Raw genomic sequence first — 18,330 nt, 5'->3', positions numbered from 1 at the left:
AATCTAATATAGTATAAATGGTTGTGTTTAGAGTAACAGATACACTTGTTCTAAAATAGGTAGAAAAACTTCAAATTGAGTAAGCTTTGTACAATATTTATGAGATAAGTTTTCAAATACACACAATGCTAAATAAAGGCTGTATTTAATTCCTCAGAGTGACTTTTCAAAGAGAAGAAGTCTAGGTTAGGTATATGTTTCACGTCTGGATAAAAAAAGAAAAAAGAAGTGGTCCGATTGCTTGTTTATTAAGAATACATATACAAGTCTTGGTCCATTAATTGATTAAATAAACAAAGTCAAGCACTTATGAATTAATAGGAAAGAAGGAAGATACAATTTAGTCCCCTTTGCCTTGGCATTTTCCTCTTGTTTTGAATTTTCCTTCTGCTTATTGCCTAAGCAATTAATTGGAAGAAGAAGAATTAAGCTCCTATATATAGATAGATAGTCATACAAATTACAATACATACCACCCCCATTCATTCAACTGTAGAAAGAAAGATTCTCAGCTTCATTTTCCGATCCGATCAAGTAACAAGATATCGAGAAAATGGACCCAACATCCCAAAACGCTACCAAAGGAACCATCAATTCTGTTTTTCCTGTAAGTTATTACCTCCTCCATCACTTCATTATTGTTTTCTTCATGAACTAAGAACCTATATATATATATATATATATATATATATTAACTGTCATGATTCTTATATAAGATGATCATTGTTTAATTATTGAATGCAGCAAAGGAGGCGCTTTCCTCTGTTTGGTTTTTCTTCAGTACAAATTCCTGAAGAACTAGCCTCCTTCGATGACGATGAAGCTCTGCCTGTTATTGATCTGGACAGTCAACTACCGGGATCCCAACAACAACAACAACAAGAACAGGGTGTCATTGAAGTGAAGACATATCCAGAATTATCTGCAGTAGCAAAATCTTCTTCACATCAAAACTTCAACATTCTCATCCACATGAAAGCTCCCAAATCATCAGATGAAACCACTGATCACAATCAGAACAAGACATCTACTACTACTACTACAGATAATTCCCGTGCAGGTGCCCCGCTTGATCTGGTTGCCGTCCTGGATGTAAGCGGAAGCATGGATGGGTCCAAGCTTGCTTTGATGAAACAGGCTATGGGATTCGTCATACAAAATCTGGGACCTTCAGACAGGCTCTCAATAGTCTCATTCTCGGATCGTTCCCAACGAATCTGTCCTCTTCGTCTAATGAACCAGTCAGGTAAACAATTCGCCCTGCAGTCTGTCCACAACCTAACTATCCTCGGTGGGACTCACATCGCCGCCGGATTACAGACCGGAGCCAAAGTCATGACTGACCGAAGATATAAGAATCCGGTGGCCAGCATAATATTCTTATCTGATGGCTGTGATACATACACAGTCAATAATCAGAGGAGTAATAATAATATGGCAGCAGGTTATGACCAGCTAATTCCATCCTCCATCCGACCAGGCGAAAACAGGCCATCGGTGCCAATCCACACTTTTGGGTTCGGTTCAGACCATGATCCCGCCTTGATGAATACAGTTGCCGAGGCTACACGGGGGACGTTTTCATTCGTTGAATCCGTGGACACAATACAAGACGCCTTCGCTCAATGCATTGGTGGGCTTCTAAGTGTGGTGGTGCAAGAACTTCAAGTGAAGGTGGAGTCTGATCATAAGGATCTCCGGTTAAGCTCGATTAAAGCAGGTAGTTACAAGACTTATATACCTCTGGACGCGAGAACAGGGTTTATTGAAGTCGGGGATCTGTACGCAGAAGAAGAGAGGAATTTCCTGGTGGAAATCGACATTCCTCAATCGTCCAATTCGGATAGTATAATGCAGGTGTTGAAAATCAGCTATGCTTACAAGTGCCCAATTAGCAAGCAACTGATAACTAGGGAGAATGTTGAGAAAGCTAGTATTGAGCGGCCAGAGTTCCTTATCATCCCGCCTCAAGTGTCTGTGGAAGTTGATAGGGAACGTAGCAGAGTAGAGACGGCAGAGGCCATTGCGAAAGCGAAAGCGGAGGCAGAGGAAGGGAATCTAGCCGGTGCGAAGGGGACGCTGGAGGAGTGTCGTGGAAGAATATCGGGGACGAGATTGAGGAGGAGGGGTGAAGGGGATTTGGACGAGGAGAAAGTGTTGGAGTCTTTGGAGGAGGAACTGTTGGAAATTGAAAAGAAGATGGTGAATATGAGGGTTTACATGAAAAGTGGAAGGGCTTTGGCAATGTCAGGATTGAACTCTCACATGCAGCAGAGGGCAGCAACAACTAGTTTTGGTTTTGGTTCTAAAATGCAACTTGACACATGCAGCGCAACCCGGTCCTCGTCTTACCAGACACCGCATATGGCTAAGATGGTTCAACAATCTCGCCGGACCCTCAATTCTAATTCCGCAGACCAGCGCCTCCCTCCTTCCGAGGCAGAATTAATGCCACCACCACCACCAGGTCCCTAGGCTACTGACCTGAAGAAAAGATACAAACAAAAATGTTATGCTTGATATATATATCATCTATCCTATCATTGAAGCCTCAAGGAATAACACACCATCAATCAATCAATCAATAATGGAACAAGGATGATGACTACTTATGAAACAAAAAAAACAACAGATTTTCAAGTTCCAACACATACCTCTTCTCTCTTGTTGTGATTTGCTTTTTTTTTTTCCTTTGTAACCTTTGAGAACCCATCTTGTGGCACTTTTTAATACTATTCTTAATTAGTAGTTCTAATAACATGTGCACTATGAGATAGTTGAAAAACAATGAGACAGAAATTAAGCCACTAATTGTAAAAGAATTGTTCACATTTTTCAGAAAGAATTTGACAAGAAAAGGTGTCGACAGCCACCGCCAACACCACTACTATATATACAATAGCTGCTACTACTACTACTTATTACTATTTCTCCTCCTCAACCAAAACTCGCCTCACTAATTTCCACCTCTGGCACGATCCCATGTGGCTCAGAACAAACCATGATAATGAAATGAAAATAAAGGATCATGTGTTTGTTTTCTTGACACAAGTTAATTAAGTAACCTCATGATCCTCTTCTTTCTTTTCCTTCTCTTGGTCACGTCCATGAAGAACGGGTGAGATTATTAACTTGCACGATGAGGTACACCCATCACCTCCTTGTCTCTTCCTTTTCATCCTAGACAGACAAACAGACAACAACACAATTTATTAACAAACCTGCTGCAGGTCTCACAACATGAATTCCATACCCCCCCCCCCCCCCCCCCTCCATTAAAAATAATACCTGGCTGCAACTTCTTTCATAATGGCGTAGTTGGAAAATGGGGTACACTCATCACCTCCTCCTTTCTCCCTTTTCATCCTAGACAGACAACAACCCAATTATTAACAAAACTGCAGGTCTAACAACATGAATTTCCTCATGCACCCCAAATTAAAATAATACCTGACTACAACTTCTTTCATAATGGTGTAGTCTATATTCTTCTCAACACCACTTGTTTCTTTCTTATTCTCCCCCCTCAATCCATCATCATTCAAAGAGGCAACAACATTATTTTCATAAACTCCTCCTTTCTTCATTTTCATCCTAGATAGAAAACAACCCAATTATTAACAAACCAGGTCTCACAACAATTTCCATGCACCGCAATTAAAATAATACCTAGCTGCAACTTCTTTCATAATGTAGTATATATTCTTCTCAACACTAGCATCTTTCTTATTCTTCTCAGCACCACTTGTTTCTTTCTTATTCCCCCACCTCAATCCATCATCATTCAAAGAGGAAGCAACAGCAGCAGCAGCAACAGCAGTCCTTTCTACTACTGGACTTGATCTACATGATGGCAAATCATCCAAGCCCTTGTACAAAATAACCAATTATATATTTACTAAGTTTAACACATCAAGTTTATCAATATGTAGACAAATTAAGAACAAACATACACTAGAATTCTGCAGAGTTTCAGTTGTCACCTGCTCATTTCCGCCCAAAAGTAACATAACTGTGTTCACCTTGTGAAAGTAAATAAAAAAAACTTTAATATTATATAGTGCAATGCAATAATATACTATAGTATACATTCAAAACAAAATGCCCCCAAATAAGAAGAAAGTTATAAAGTAAAAGGAGGTGAATCAAATGCAAGCAAGAAGTTTCTATATACAAGAACACGTCCAGTACATGTATCCAATTGTAAATATGTTAAGCAAAAAAAAAAACTATCCAAATTCCGTCGGTTCAAAATCCATGCATGGATGTATCCGTTATACCATTTGAGATGTAACCAAATCAAACACATAAACCTCGCCCTTGAAATACAACACAAGCTGATCAGCGGCGCCACCCGTTAGAGGAACTTCATGATCAGTGGAGTACAAAACAGCATGTGAATCAACACCCACATTCTTGGGTTCATCCTTGTGGAGAAGGGAGTCGACAGTCTCAAACAAGCTGGGATCTGGATTCTCTATAGACTTGCCTTTTGCAATCTGGCACCGATTTCCTCCTTTATGTTCATGGTTCTGTACATCTTGATTAATCGTGTCCGCCATTTCTCAATATTAGTAGAGTAGAGCACAATTAATTCGAAACGGTTCTTGGAAAAGTAAGAAATTAAGAACTGATGAACCCACTTCAATCTCTGATCACTTCTTGGAATATGAATGAATCTACATGTGCACGTATATACAAGAATCTGTTATGACGGGAAAACGGATAATTAGACAGTAATCACGAAAATGTCTCATTTTATTTTTAATATTTTGTTAGAACGCTAAGTTTCTTCAACCCACTTATCCCGCTCTTGTTGCCTGCTTATATAAAGGAATCTGTTATAAAAACAAAAATTCAGAAAAGATTTATAGGGATAAGTTATTAAGTTGTGCTAATATTATTTTTAAATAGTCTCAAAACAATGACAATAATAATAATAATGATAATAAAATGGTTTGCAATAGAAATTCATTGATTCAATTATCCCACAGTATTATTTATAATAAAAATGTTGTGAAGATGCAATATACAGTGGTTAAGAAGATTGAGAGAAGGCATCAACAAAGAGATCACACCTTCCTTCCTACTTGACCTTAAAATGGACTATAAATAGCATCAATATCTTTTGTCATTATTATCCCAATCCAAGATTCATTCTTCAATGTTTAATGGTTTATTATAACTAGCAGCCATTTTCATTTGGGGTTGGTCCCATCGGCGGGTACACCTGAATTCTGAGAGAACTCTGCAAGTCCTTGTCTAAAAGCACCAAGATTAACCCCATCCCCAACCAAAATGCTGGTCACACCCATCTTTGAAACCTGCAAAATGGTACAATAAACAAAGACCCATTTATTAGGATCATAGATCAAACCAAAATGGTGTAGTAGTAGCAGTACAATAAACAAAGGCCATAAGGGGGTTATTTGGATCCTAGATCAAACAAGACAACCCCCCCCCCCCCAAGTGACTCTTGGAGTGAACGAAGAACAACCTAGCTAGCTAGCTAGCTCATCATCCGAAGAAGAAGAAGAAAGATACTTACAGCTTCAATGTTGCGATCCTCGTCGTCAAAAAAGAGCATGGATTTGTAAGGTATGTCAGTTCTCCTATGGATTCTTTGGAAATGCTCTGTTTTGTGTGTCCAACTGGAAAAGATCTCCTGAGGCATACATAAAAGAAAGAAACGGTCAATCCCATACACAGCAGTCAGCACTTATGAACAAATGGAAACTTGTTTGAGTTGGTGTCTAGCTAGCTAGCTAGCTAGCGAGTCATGAGTCACACCTGGGCAACAAACATTGAATTTATGTCTAGTTTGTTAAGGAATGTCTTAGCAATGTCTGCAGTTGGCGATCTGGATGCAATAGCCATGTCAATTCCCTTCTCCTTAAGAGCAAATAACACGCCTTTAGCCTGCGGGTACATTCTTGGCATTTCACGCTTTGAACGACATTCGCTGCAGGTACACACACAGCACATTATGAACCAACTTAAGATTCTATAACCCTTTTTCTACTAAAAAAATATAACGATAGCTGATCATCGAGATGACATCAATAGTGGAATCCGATTCAGTTATTGGGAACCACTGTCTTGTAATGGTAGCTCCATTTTATTTGGCAACAGATAGCCAGCCAGCCAGCCCAAAGACTCAATTGAAAATTATAGCAGCAGTATGAATTGATTGTTTTCAATTCACAGCATTAATGAAGTAAAAAGAGATATAGATAGTTTTGACATGTTCGAATCAATTATCATTATCATCATCAGGTGATGCAGGAACACTACAGACAAATCTAGTGTTCCAACAGATACAGATACAGATACATCCATTCCTAATTGGAGATCCAATAGAGCTAAACAAGTGCAGTTAATTTCTAAGAACTGTACTAGCAATATCCAGTAGTTCATTTCAAACTGAATTGAATTGAATTGAATTGAAACACTTAAAAGTGGCAAAGATAAGAGATTAAAAAGATTAGATAGATAGATATACCAGTAAAAGGGCCAGAGAGTGTAGTCGAGATCGAAGACGACGAGACGAGGCAAGACGTGAAAGAGTGTCATTATCTGCAAGGCCTCGTCCTTCACCCTCTCGTCTCCCATCGCTGCTCGTCTTCTTCTTCTTCTTCGCGTCGTAGTCTCTTCTTCAGAGAGAGAGAGTGAGAGAGAGAAAACCTCTAAAAATCCACTATACTATTCAATTAATTCAATTCAATTTCTCCCACATCGCCTATTATTGGATTGATTGGGGGTTCTAATTTGGGCCTTGGATTTTCTTAGTGATTAAAAAGTTATGAATGTTGGCCTGGCCCCCAATTGGAGTAGCTAGCTAAGCTAGGTTGTGTGTTTGTGTTAGAGGAGGATCAAAATCACAAAAAGGCCTTACAATTTGAAATTATATAATGTAGACAGACTTGAGATTTTTTTTTTCTAAGTAGCTAGGTTTAGATAGAAATAACTAGGAAGTTTAGTTTAGTTTTGATTTGATTTGATTTGATATTTGTCTGTCTAGGTATTAGGTAGGGTAGGGTAGGGTTGTTAATTAGTTGAGAATGAATGAAATGAAGGTCTGTCTATACCAATACCATTTAATAGAGATACTCGTCACTCACCACTTAACCATAAGACTCATATCATCATCATCATCATCATCTTAGGTGTGATCGATTAGCTAGACATTGTGGCACCCATTCCTTTTTCATTGTTTCTTTCTTTTTCATTATTTTTTAAAAGATAAAGAAAAAAAGAGGAGAGATTGAAGACTGTAAAGTTAAATTGATGATTGCTAAAATATATATATATATATATATAGTGGTAATGTATACTAGCTAGTTTGGGGAGGATGAAGAAGAATAGTATGTGTTGTGGCCTGTGGGTGGGTGGGTACTCAACATCAAACAACTACTACTACTAAATACTTTGTACTGTAATTATAAAGAGACAACAAACAAAGAGGGGGCCTCCCTTCCTTTCTTCCTTCCTTCCTTCTTCCCAAACTCAATTGCATTTCCACTAAATATATATATATATATATAACCATTAATTTACTCTTCTTTTCTTTTCTTTTAGTTGCCACAATTAATGTCTAATTTACTTTACTTTACTTTATTCTCCTTTTTCTCTTTTAATGCAACAATTATATCAAATTTTAGTTAATGTCGGCAACACCATTTATTTCAACTTTAATCATTTAATTAAACATTTATAATAATTAATCTCTATTCAATCAAACAAAACTATAAATTGCTTCCAACTATGTAATTTACTAACATCTATCCATCCATACATCAAAACCCAACTTAGATATGGTTCTTATTTTGTTATTTCAAAAAATAATAAGAAATACTTTAAATAAAAATACTTAAAAATTATTAATATATAATAATAATAATAAAAAAAAATAAGTTGATGTTGTATTGTTATAATTATTGGAATAACCCAAAACCAACTTGACATTATTATATAATAACATTGTTTATTACCTAGTCTAGCTAGACGAGTTAGTATGTATGTTGTACTACTTCTTTTGACATTCAAAATATCACATATTATATATTAATTTGTTTATCTTGCATATTTAAATCTTATATATATATATGAGTTGAATAATCAAATGAAGACAAGATTCCATTTCTTTTTTCTTTTGATCGGAGACAATTTTTAATAATCAGTTTGTTTTGATGAATAACCATAAAGTATTCTGAATACATTTATTTATGAGACTCACAATAGTGAATAAATTATTAACTTGAATTAAAACCTGCCGAACAAAATAATTTCTCTCTTTTTTACTTTCTCAATGACATAAAAGTAATTAATGAATAAATTAGAGCTAAATAATGATTAAGTTAGGGAATAAGCTAGCTAGCTATAAATGAAACTACATAGAGAACAAATGAAATGATTGGATGTAATAACTAATATTTTGTTTGTTTTGATAATTAAGATTCTAACAACCTTATTATTATAAAGCTTAATTAATTATTAATAAGATGATATAATTCAAACAAACAAAGCGCAAGTATCAGAGGGGTAATTTAGTCATTCCACTAGTGATACTCCGGGTATCTATCTCTCTTTCTATCTATATGGACGACGCACCACGTCCCCTCGAAGATTGTCTTTTGCTGCTGCTCAACGGAGTTCTTTCTCTCTCTTATATTTTCAGTTCTGCCATTCGATTTGGTTTTTGGACGGACGATTATCAACGCCATCTGATCTGATCTGATCTGATTTACTCATGTAATTTCTTCATCCTTTCTCATTATTGCTCAGTAATCTCAGTATGAAACTCTTAAATCGGTAGATCCAACAACTTTTTTCCCTCTTTGCATCATTGTAACTTCAATTCTCCCGATTCATTATCACTCCCTTACTTGATTTAGGTTTCTTTTGCTGGAACAATGTGCTTTGCGATTTCATTCATTCTTTGTTTGTTTGGTTTGTTTGTTTGTTATACGACTAAATAATTGAACACAACTGGATCCCAATCAATTGTATCTGTTCTTGTTTTTATTTTACTAATTCATTTCTTTCTAGTGTTAGTTATGCACGATCGATATCTATGACTTTACAACTGCTAATCAAAAGTTGAAATGCCTGAAATTCACATATAATACTTGTTTCTTCATGATGAAATGTTTTCCTTATCATCAGTAACTAGTTTTTTTTTTATAGTGTTTACTCTGAGAAAATGAAGCTCTAACTGATCAACAATTTCCGTGGTGACTTGAGATATTTGAATTCATGTTTCTAGCTAGCCTAGTTATTAACTTAACTGATGATGAGCATCCTCTTTTGTTGGGTGGGTTTATTTATTTACTAATCCTTTGAATCTTAGAATAATGTGTTTTCTTATTTTTGACAGGTTTTCTTGACATTTGAGGTTATTCCAACAGAGTAACACAAACGTGGAACAGTATGCGGTGGTTAAGTCTGTTAATAGATGTATTCCGAAGAGCTACTACCTCTTTGCACGTGTATTGCAGGGTGATATTGTAGATCTCTGTTCTGTGTCTAGTTTGTATACCTTCATATTAGATTTTGAGTCTGATAGAGTGTAGAAAAGAAGTGATGGTGTGCCAAGCAGCGAGCCAAACACGATTCCGGGCATTAAAACATGAACATGGGATTGCAGGAAGAGCCACCATTATAGTTAGAGTAATAGCTTGCTTTCAACCTTTACAAGATTGCCAGGTATCTATGAAAATAATAAGTCGACTACATACTTCTTTTATGCATTGCACTGTAATGCAATTCTAAGGTTTTGTTTTGCTTTTTAACAGGCTGAGTATTTTCGTCAATTGCTGAAACCTGTTACGTAAATTGCTACCTCTGTTGTGCATCTATCTCAACCTTGAAGATTCCGTTTCTCATTTTCCTTCTTTTGTTATTCCTTGCTATATATAGTCAGGCATTGCTGTTAATATCGTCTATATATATATTCTGGTACGTGTTCTTTTATCTCAGTGGTAATTATATGTAAAATAATGTTGATTGATAATTAGTTTGCCTACAAGATTTTCATTTATTATTATTATTATCTCTTCAGGTGCTTTTCGTGGCTTGATGGTAAAGGCTGGAGATTCTCGGCCCTCTTTGCAGAATTCTGCTTACTATTTTCCAGAACTGAAACTACATGAGCGGTATATTTCATTCTGGGTTTTCTCCTTCAAGTGTTGATTTTCTAGAATCAAATGAATTTGGAACTGGAGGCATAGATGGAACCCACAGATCCTTCTTGTTTTCACCTCCTCACTTGGGAAATAACACTTCTACCCTCCTTCCTCATATTGGAGGACAGTATGATGCCTTGTGCCAAGGACTTGGGACTGTCAGTGCAACAAATCTCAATTATGGACCTTCAGATAGAAGAAGGCTTGTCATCTTTGATCAATCTGGTGCTGATACTAGAACATTCTTCAGTCCCATTTGTCCTCTTCCGACTCTGCCTCCAGTTATTCCCCCAGGAAATCCACTGATGCTGCAGGTGACTTACTTCAAAAAACACAGTCGTCACAGCTTGAGCAAGAAACTACCCATCACCCCACCCAGTATTTTTCTAGAGAAATTTGGCGAGAATGAAACGACGTTGGAGAACAGTGGATGCATGAAGACACTGACGAAATCAATGCGTTGCTCTATTCTTCTGACGACGACTGTGCCATTGATAGTGATGAAGACGAAGTAACAAGCACGGCTAATTCTCTGTTTTGGACCACCGGGTAATTGCAGGAGCCGTGAATATGACGGGAATATCTTAGAGGATTGCAAAAAGGCAGAGACTGCTTGAAGACGGTGATAACAAGTCCTCGTGGATGGAGAGTGGCACGTTTGACTGACAATGACGTGCAATCAAGAAATACTGACAAATGGAACCGTGATGTGGTAAACTTTCGTAAATTTGGGGAGAAGAAGGATAATATTCGAGACACATTGGAAGCACTTAAATCAATAATCCCCCATTCCAAGAAGAGCAAAGACCCATTGTCAATCATTGAAGAGGCTATAAGTTACTTGAAGTATTTAAAGATCAAAGCCCAAGGAGTGGGAGTTAGTGAGCTGCTTCACTAAAGTGAATCTCCCTTTCTTTACTTTTTTTTTTTCTGATAATAAAAGGAGGAGGGGAGGGGGAGGCTTAATAGGTCATGTGAAGTTTCACTTTACTTGCAGGCGTTGTAAAGAGGGGATATAATTGCTGACCCACATATGATTTGATTGCCTTTAAAAAGCGTTTGAGGGTTTGAAGGGTCAATAGTGGATCTGCTTTACTGTAAAATATGGTTTTCGAGGTAACGGTGAGAAAACTCCATGAATTAGGGAAGGGCATGCTGATATGGGCCCCCACCTCCCACCCCAGTTTGTTTCTTCCATCTTTTTGCATTTCTATTTCAGTTGGATTGTGTGAGGTTTCTTTATGATGAAGTTGTTTTGTAAGGGAGATAAATAAATCCCCAGATGGTGGTTGTAACTTATTTTTATTTATAATCAATCCTTTTAAACCACTTGCCATTAATTCTTTTTTCTATTTTCTTCTGTATGCTCACTGCTTAGTTGGCAGATCATTGTGCAGGAACTAAGGGATCTGTTTGCTCAGTCCAGCAGAACTATACAAATCAACAATTTTGGGATTCAGGTGTAGATTCATTATTCTGTATAAAATCGTGAAATTATAGCTCCATTGCACTTTAATTTTAATTTTTGTGACCAATGTTTATACCAAGCCACATTCCCATTAATGTTTGCATCCAAACATGCTTAATATTATTGTTCCATTTTGTAGAAAATAAAGAACAATATATTATTATTGTTAGACCACCACCCTATTGGTTAGATATATAAGGAGGCAAATGATTTGTTTCCAAAGTTGATACAACTTTTGGCTTTAGGACTAAGATGTGTCAGGTGAATACTAATCTTCTAATAAAATGAATGTAGGATCTGACTTGATCAAAATGATGATTATATTTATATATATATAATATATCCATATATGACTGAGAAAGCAAAAGTGGAGTGGAATTAGCATAAACTATTGAATAATACCTACCACTTAGAATAACATGTCATCATGCATTTCAATTCCTCTTGCACTTGATTCTCAAGATATGGAATTTCTCCACCTTCTAGGCGCTTTTGATCTAGCCTGTTCTGCGTTTGGAATCTGAGATCCAATCTCTTGGGCCTCTAAATTTGTCGTCTTGGTGAGCTTGCTCAGTTTTCTTCCATCCGGTTGTCCAAGCCGACACTTGTTTGGCTTTACTATTTTGTCAAACGCTTTTGCAAGGCCTCCATTTCAATTTGGAGCTTTAGGTACTTAGCCTTGACTGTCTCTACCTCAAACTTGAGTGTGTTTATGTCCTTTTTTGCAGCTGCCCATCCTTCTTGAAAGGACTGTGGAGTTGCCTCGAGTAAACTTCTCTTGTTGGAGGGTACCATTGGCATGGACATGGGCTCTTTTATGGATGTTGTTGGCTAATGCATTGCTTATCTTACCTGTTCAGAGAAAAGAACTTGCACGACAACTCTTAATGGAAGCCGTTCGTTCTGTGCAGCGTGCATACACGCATCCATCGACAATTTCTGGCAGTCCATCACCCGGCAGAGTCTCTTCCTTTCATGCTCAGATAGCGATGAATGGGTCTATATCGGTTTAGCAAAACCCTTAGAATTATTAACTTCTTAAAGAAAATGTATGAGTAAGTAGGGCCTATTTGAAAACACTTTCTGCATTGGGTCTGGTTAAGTTTCTTTGGAAACATTATTTTTTTTAATTTTTTTTAATGTAACGTGGATTCAGATGAGATTTCGTTTGGAAAGACACATCCATAAATTTATCATCCAGACTCATAAAAATGTTTCCAATAATGGAGCCCATAGATGCAGGTAGGTTGGTACCTTAAGATAGGAATCAATAGCTCGGTAAGTCCATCGTCGCAAGTTCTGGCAGAATCGGGCAAAGCCTCGGCTAGGACCTGGAAACTTTGTCAAAGAGAGGTTTCTGTCTCTAGAAACTTCGGTGAGATAACTGTCAACAAGCCTCGCGACTCTGGCCTTGGCATTCGGGTTATTATTATTATTTCCCCTTTGAGCTGCTGCTGCTGCTGAATCATAGACGTGTTTGTCTGAGAAAGACTTCTGCCTGCTTGGGCTTGAGCCCTGATCGGTCTGTTCTTGAACACAGGAATGTTCTAGAAGCCTCTGCATTAGATCGACATCATACAAAGTGTCGGTCTTGCTGTAAGAGGGTATGAGCAGATCTTGCAGTGTGGCCTGTTCGAACTGCATTCCCACCACGCTTCTCCAATTCCAGTGACGGAGAGCGGTGCCACCTTCAACATGTTTGCCATCCTCAGTAGGCCGGAGAAGGAATCCGCAAGTCACGCTGTCCCTTCTGTGGCGGAATTATGGCTTATCAAGCTCTCAATAATCATTCTCTGATCTTTTGCTTGAACGGTTTTTGTTGGTATGTCATCATGATCTTTTGTTCCAGAAACAACATATGAAGCCCACCACCTTTCCAGCTACTAGAGTTTGAACAGTAGTTGTCATCTTCTCCGGCAGTGGTAGAGGCTTTTGTGTTGATGATGTTAAAACTTGGGGAAGCCATTTGGAAGCATAATGCATGATTGCAGCTCCGATTAATTCAAACCGCATTCCCTTGACCTTGATTGCGGTAATGACACGGACGAAATGATCTATCCTTAGAATGGAGACGTCCTCGAACCACCAATCGGGCGGGACTGATGGTTAGTTCGGCTGGGCTGGTGGAGGAATCTGCATTGTTATTCCATTAGGGCTGCTGCTGGCAGAGGAGGAGAGCTTGAGTTGTGGAGGGAGGAGGCTTCCTGCCGGAGTAAGACCATCGGATAGACTTAGGGTTGGCGCAAGCCTTCCAGGCTATAGACTCGCTGCAGCGCCTGACAATTTGGAGATTTTCGGCCCATGGGGAGAGCTTCTCGCAGGTCTTCAAGACGAGAATGGAGTCTCTCCAAGAGGAAAGGACGACGTAGCTGAGAAAAGCTTCGGTCTTGAGATGAGATTGCCTTCTTCCAGGTCCTCGGTCATTTCTAGGTACTCGGCTGCGCATCGGAGGGCGGAGATGTTGGTGGCGGTTAAGTCGACGGCGATACCGTAACAGAACTTGGCGGCGAGCTCGAAAGAGCTGTTGGAGCCGGGGAGATCGCGAATGAGTATGGAATTGGAGTTATGATCGCATATGATTCTGTTAATCTTGCCACTTCTGGAAAGGAGTGGAAACTTGTGCAAGTGGAAATTAGTAGTAACATCAGGTTCCTCATCATTTGCAATTTGAACCAACAAGTCACTTGGAATATCAGTTGCAACAAACCTAATATATACATATTAATTAATTAGAAAGAAAGAAAGAAACAGAATCTAGGTTAGGTTAGGTAGGTATTCATTATTGATTAGTATTCATTCCCATGCATGAATGAGCATATATATATATATGATTGAAAAGGAATTGATATTAAAGAGATACCAAGAATTTGCTCTTTGGTGGAAGCCATCAGTCTTGACGCCATGCTTGCTTGAAGTAAGCAAAGCATTGTTATAATCCCTGTTTCCTCCAACTCCTCCTCCTCCAAGCTGAGACTCGCTCTCGGAATCCCACATGGTGAAGACGATTGGATTGAATTGAATTGAATTGAAGAAGAATCTCACATGGGAATGAAGTAGGATTATTGTATGGATGGATGTATTGATTTTGGAACTACAGGCTGTGAAGTAATGGTGTGTGGGCTACTAGTAAAAAGGAAAGTAAGTAGTAGACAGAGCATGAGTGACTTGTCATTTATTTGCCTTTTTCTACATATATGAGTTGTAATCTTTTGGTCTGTTGTTCTGTTCTTAGAAAGTGAGGATTCATGCTCTTTTTATATTTATCATCAAAGCAGTTTTGTTGGAGGGGATATTATAAAAGGAATGTGATGTAGGACCTACCCACCACCACCACCACTCCCAAATCCAATTCAATCCAATCCAGATGCAAAAAAGAAAGAAAAACCAAATTGTTTGATTGGTGGTCATGTACAAGTACAATGTTATATATCCCAATTCATTTTTATAGGTGTAAAGGTCACCCAAAACTTCAAAGGAGGGGACCGACCATCCATCATCCATGTTTTTTAGTTGAAAAAAAAGAAATGAAAAATATTTTGTCAGAAGTGGGGTTTGAACCCACGCCCACGTTAGTGGACCAGAACTTGAGTCTGGCGCCTTAGACCACTCGGCCATCCTGACTTTTGATATAAAAAATATATATACTTTAAGTTGAGAAAACAGAAATAGAAAGAAAAAAGAAAATAGAATTAATAATAGAGTGCCTTCAAATGCTAGCTAATATTCAGTTCAAATTACAAACTTAATAATTTAGAATTCACACAAAAGTGATCAGACGTCACCGTAAATTTTGAAATATTAATTGAGGAAGTATATATATATATATATATATATAACTCATGGAAGAGAGTTTCATGGCGGCACCTTATTATATATAATATAAAGAAATCTTTAATCGGGTTAGCTAGGTAGCTAGCTAATAGTTTGTAATAAGAGTACCATTTAATTAATTAATTAATTATATATAGCTTGTAAGTCTATGCTTAGAAGAAACAATATTAATAATAAGAAGAATTCATGTTGATTTGCTTTACGTACACGTACATAATATATAATATCGGAGGACTGCAGGCTCCTAATTAAATTTCAAATTACATTATTTATAATGTATGGCTAGGCTAGGCTAGGCTTTAAGTTAAAGTCACCCAGAAAAATCGAATTTTATAACTTGTTCTCTAATTCATGTTTTTAATTAAAAAGTTTTTTTGTTTTTTTACAAAAAGAAAATATAATATATTTAATGAAAATATTTTAATAGGTTTTTAAAATTATTATTTTTAAAAACCCTGCCAAACAAACAAGCTACGTAATTATAAAATGATCTATAAGCCTAGCTAGCTAGCTAGCTAGCTAACCATGCATCAATACTTATAGCCTAACTTAGACGTGAAAATTTTGTCTTTATTAATTAAAATAGTTTACCTACCTTAACTAATTAATTATTCATCTAGCTAGCTAGCTAGATAAATCAAATTCAAATAATTTTGTTTTAATTAAATGTTTGAGGCTCAATTTCTATTCTATCATACATTTTATATATATATATATATATATATATATATATGTGTGTGTGTGTGTGGTTTTCATAATATCATGCCTGGATAATTTTCAAAGGTATATATATTTGAACCATTATTATTATTATTTATTTTTAGCTTAATGACAAAGAAAAAGAGAGAGTTGTAGAAATCTTTCTTTTCTTGTTTTGTTTTGTGGGTATAGCTAGGAGCTGTGGAGATAATATATATATATATATATAGTATTACTATTTTTTTGAAATGTTTCTTTATTGAGATATATATATATTCCGTTGGCGTAATATTGGGTTCCTTTTTTTTGTTTTTATAATATTATCTGTATATGATTATGAACTATATTATATATATATGAATATGATCAATCCTCATCCAGTAGTATTAGTAGTAGTAGTGTACGTTAAATCTATCTAGCTCTATATATATGTATTCACGTTACGTTACATTAATAATAATATGGATAACTAGGCTATATATATAAATGTAGAGCAAATAAATAAATAATATAAATATTAATGGGTGTGATTAAATCTTCTTGTTGTTCTAATAATATTTATACATCATCATCATCAATATCTCATCCTTACAAGGTTGGAAGTTTAGCTACATTAATCCGTGGATTCTTTTATAAGACTAGCCGAATTAAATCATCGCCACCACCCTGCAGAATTAATAATATTATTTGTGCAATATCTCGCCCATTATTCATTTCTAATTCTATGACGTCCAACCAACACCACAACCTGCAGCCCGGACTTGCCATTAATGTCGACAGCTTGCGGTTAGAACTAAGCACCAACCGCCCTCCGCCACCGTCACCGCCACCGCCACTGCCGCCAACAAGTTCCATTACCGTCAACAAGCCCGGCCCCATAGTTGATGATCAGTATGTAATATTATTATTAATTAATTAATTAATATACATAAAAGTAGTACGTACGTACCGTTTGCGCGCATTTTACAGGAGGAGGCTAATTATTAATAAGAATATTGATGAGATCAATATAATTAATCAACCACCACCACCAGCAGATGCCTCAAGCTGGCCAAGTTTCTCTGCAGTTTGGTAATTTAATTAATTAATTAATTAAATACAATATGATCTCGATGATGCAGTGTCGTTCCCCCGAGTTTTGGGTTGCCCCATTCCCAAGTAGAAAAGGAGATTTTAACACATGATCAAATAAAAAATCTCAATTTTTATCATGAATTAATTAATATGCTAAAACACTTTTATATATGTTTAAAAAAAAAAACTATTAAATTTAATTAAATATTTGTTGCCATAAGCTGGCCAAGTTTCTCTGCAGTTTGGTAATTTAATTAATTAAATACAACATGATCAAATAAAAAATCTCAATTTTCATCATGAATTAATTAATATGCTAAACACTTTTATATATGTTTAAAAAAAACTATTAAATTAAAATTAAATATCTTGTTTTTCTTATTAAATTGGTTGCCCTAGCTAGCTAGCTAGGATCCATGGGCTTGCTAGACCATGTCTGGATGCTATTAATTAATTAATTAATTAATTATGTATTAATTAATTATTAGGGTGAAATGGCTTATGGGATGGGTAATATCTTTTGCATTTCCATTTTGGAAACAGCAATGGGATCAATTTCTTGCATTAGAAGGTACTTATATATATGGACAAAGTACTTTTTAAGTGTATATATATATATATGTATGTATGAATCTGGCCTGAGGGTGGACATGTGCGCAGCTGAGGCGGAGATGGTGGTAGAAGAAGCGGAAAAGGTAGCGGAGGTGGTGGAAAAGGTGGCGTTGGCAACCGAAAATATGTCGGCTCAAATAGCACAAAACCTTCCGGATGATGATGATGATCAACTAAAAAAAGCAGCTTTGTTCGTGCAACATGTATCCCATGAAACGGCCAAAGATGCTAAATCACTTTCAAATTTTATTCACAAGGTCCCCCCCCCCCCCCCCCCCCCCCTCCCTCCATAATACTATTTTATAATTAATTTACAATAACAGTATTTAAATCATGTGTTTAAATATTTGATTATATTATATTTAGGTGGGTGATTTGAAACAAGATGTAGAAGATTTGGAGACTATTGTTATCAAGAATAATACAGGCAGTAGCAGTAGCAGCCTGCCAAAAGTGACATGA

At 36.7% G+C, this 18,330-nt stretch overlaps 4 protein-coding genes, 1 long non-coding RNA gene, 1 other non-coding gene and 1 pseudogene across 9 annotated transcripts; 3 read left to right on the top strand and 4 right to left on the bottom strand.

Moving 5' to 3' along the window:
• The first annotated feature begins 458 nt into the window (after positions 1-458).
• Positions 459-2,734, top strand: LOC124941743 (E3 ubiquitin-protein ligase WAV3-like). Its single transcript, XM_047482093.1, has 2 exons — positions 459-607; positions 745-2,734. Exons 1-2 carry the CDS (start codon positions 554-556, stop codon positions 2,473-2,475), a joined length of 1,785 nt encoding a protein of 594 aa, XP_047338049.1. The 5' UTR covers positions 459-553; the 3' UTR covers positions 2,476-2,734.
• Positions 1,153-5,193, bottom strand: LOC124941744. 3 transcript variants are annotated; one of them, XM_047482096.1, is made up of 8 exons: positions 5,079-5,193; positions 4,281-4,679; positions 3,954-4,022; positions 3,670-3,869; positions 3,451-3,594; positions 3,289-3,366; positions 3,066-3,180; positions 1,153-2,484 (listed from the first exon to the last, which is right to left on the bottom strand). In XM_047482096.1, the coding sequence occupies exons 2-8, from the start codon at positions 4,560-4,562 to the stop codon at positions 2,446-2,448; spliced, it is 927 nt and encodes a 308-aa protein (XP_047338052.1). In that variant the 5' UTR covers positions 4,563-4,679; positions 5,079-5,193; the 3' UTR covers positions 1,153-2,445. The 3 variants fall into 3 exon arrangements, with proteins under 3 accessions (XP_047338052.1, XP_047338050.1, XP_047338051.1); XM_047482094.1 differs by having other exon boundaries at positions 4,281-4,705; positions 5,079-5,162; XM_047482095.1 differs by lacking the exon at positions 5,079-5,193 and adding an exon at positions 4,803-4,823 and having other exon boundaries at positions 4,281-4,705.
• LOC124941745 (magnesium-dependent phosphatase 1) lies at positions 4,971-6,714 on the bottom strand. Its single transcript, XM_047482097.1, has 4 exons — positions 6,503-6,714; positions 5,791-5,962; positions 5,549-5,665; positions 4,971-5,324 (listed from the first exon to the last, which is right to left on the bottom strand). The coding sequence occupies exons 1-4, from the start codon at positions 6,610-6,612 to the stop codon at positions 5,199-5,201; spliced, it is 525 nt and encodes a 174-aa protein (XP_047338053.1). The 5' UTR covers positions 6,613-6,714; the 3' UTR covers positions 4,971-5,198.
• A 2,664-nt stretch (positions 6,715-9,378) lies between these two features.
• Positions 9,379-12,869, top strand: LOC124941717. Of its 2 annotated transcripts, none has more exons than XR_007099645.1 (4): positions 9,379-9,705; positions 9,795-9,957; positions 10,061-11,644; positions 12,381-12,869. It is a non-coding gene; the product is annotated as an uncharacterized LOC124941717 (long non-coding RNA). The 2 variants fall into 2 exon arrangements; XR_007099644.1 differs by having other exon boundaries at positions 12,139-12,869.
• Positions 11,955-14,931, bottom strand: LOC124941716 (annotated as a pseudogene).
• Positions 14,932-15,189: 258 nt separating this feature from the next.
• On the bottom strand, positions 15,190-15,273 carry TRNAL-CAA. Its single transcript has one exon. It is a non-coding gene; the product is annotated as a tRNA-Leu (tRNA).
• A 1,633-nt stretch (positions 15,274-16,906) lies between these two features.
• On the top strand, positions 16,907-18,330 carry LOC124943960. The gene is made up of 5 exons (XM_047484414.1): positions 16,907-17,073; positions 17,152-17,253; positions 17,745-17,827; positions 17,917-18,125; positions 18,235-18,330. The coding sequence occupies exons 1-5, from the start codon at positions 16,907-16,909 to the stop codon at positions 18,328-18,330; spliced, it is 657 nt and encodes a 218-aa protein (XP_047340370.1).

This window comes from Impatiens glandulifera, chromosome 6 (assembly GCF_907164915.1).
Source record: "Impatiens glandulifera chromosome 6, dImpGla2.1, whole genome shotgun sequence".
Classification (NCBI taxonomy): Eukaryota; Viridiplantae; Streptophyta; class Magnoliopsida; order Ericales; family Balsaminaceae; genus Impatiens; species Impatiens glandulifera.
This window is presented reverse-complemented; position numbering and strand designations above follow the sequence as displayed.

Bases quoted from the DNA above. Each gene is read 5' to 3' on its own strand.
- LOC124941743 (XM_047482093.1), top strand. From the start codon at position 554: ATGGACCCAACATCCCAAAACGCTACCAAAGGAACCATCAATTCTGTT. The intron at 608-744 runs GTAAGTTATTAC...TATTGAATGCAG, and splicing joins CCATCAATTCTGTTTTTCCT to CAAAGGAGGCGCTTTCCTCT.
- LOC124941744 (XM_047482096.1), bottom strand. From the start codon at position 4,562: ATGGCGGACACGATTAATCAAGATGTACAGAACCATGAACATAAAGGA. The intron at 3,870-3,953 runs GTATGTTTGTTC...ATTTTGTACAAG, and splicing joins AAACTCTGCAGAATTCTAGT to GGCTTGGATGATTTGCCATC. The intron at 3,595-3,669 runs GTATTATTTTAA...TTTTCTATCTAG, and splicing joins ATGAAAGAAGTTGCAGCTAG to GATGAAAATGAAGAAAGGAG.
- LOC124941745 (XM_047482097.1), bottom strand. From the start codon at position 6,612: ATGGGAGACGAGAGGGTGAAGGACGAGGCCTTGCAGATAATGACACTC. The intron at 5,963-6,502 runs GTATATCTATCT...GTGTACCTGCAG, and splicing joins ACTCTCTGGCCCTTTTACTG to CGAATGTCGTTCAAAGCGTG. The intron at 5,325-5,548 runs GTAAGTATCTTT...ACCATTTTGCAG, and splicing joins AGGATCGCAACATTGAAGCT to GTTTCAAAGATGGGTGTGAC.
- LOC124943960 (XM_047484414.1), top strand. From the start codon at position 16,907: ATGACGTCCAACCAACACCACAACCTGCAGCCCGGACTTGCCATTAAT. The intron at 17,254-17,744 runs GTAATTTAATTA...ATTAATTATTAG, and splicing joins CCAAGTTTCTCTGCAGTTTG to GGTGAAATGGCTTATGGGAT. The intron at 17,828-17,916 runs GTACTTATATAT...ACATGTGCGCAG, and splicing joins TCAATTTCTTGCATTAGAAG to CTGAGGCGGAGATGGTGGTA.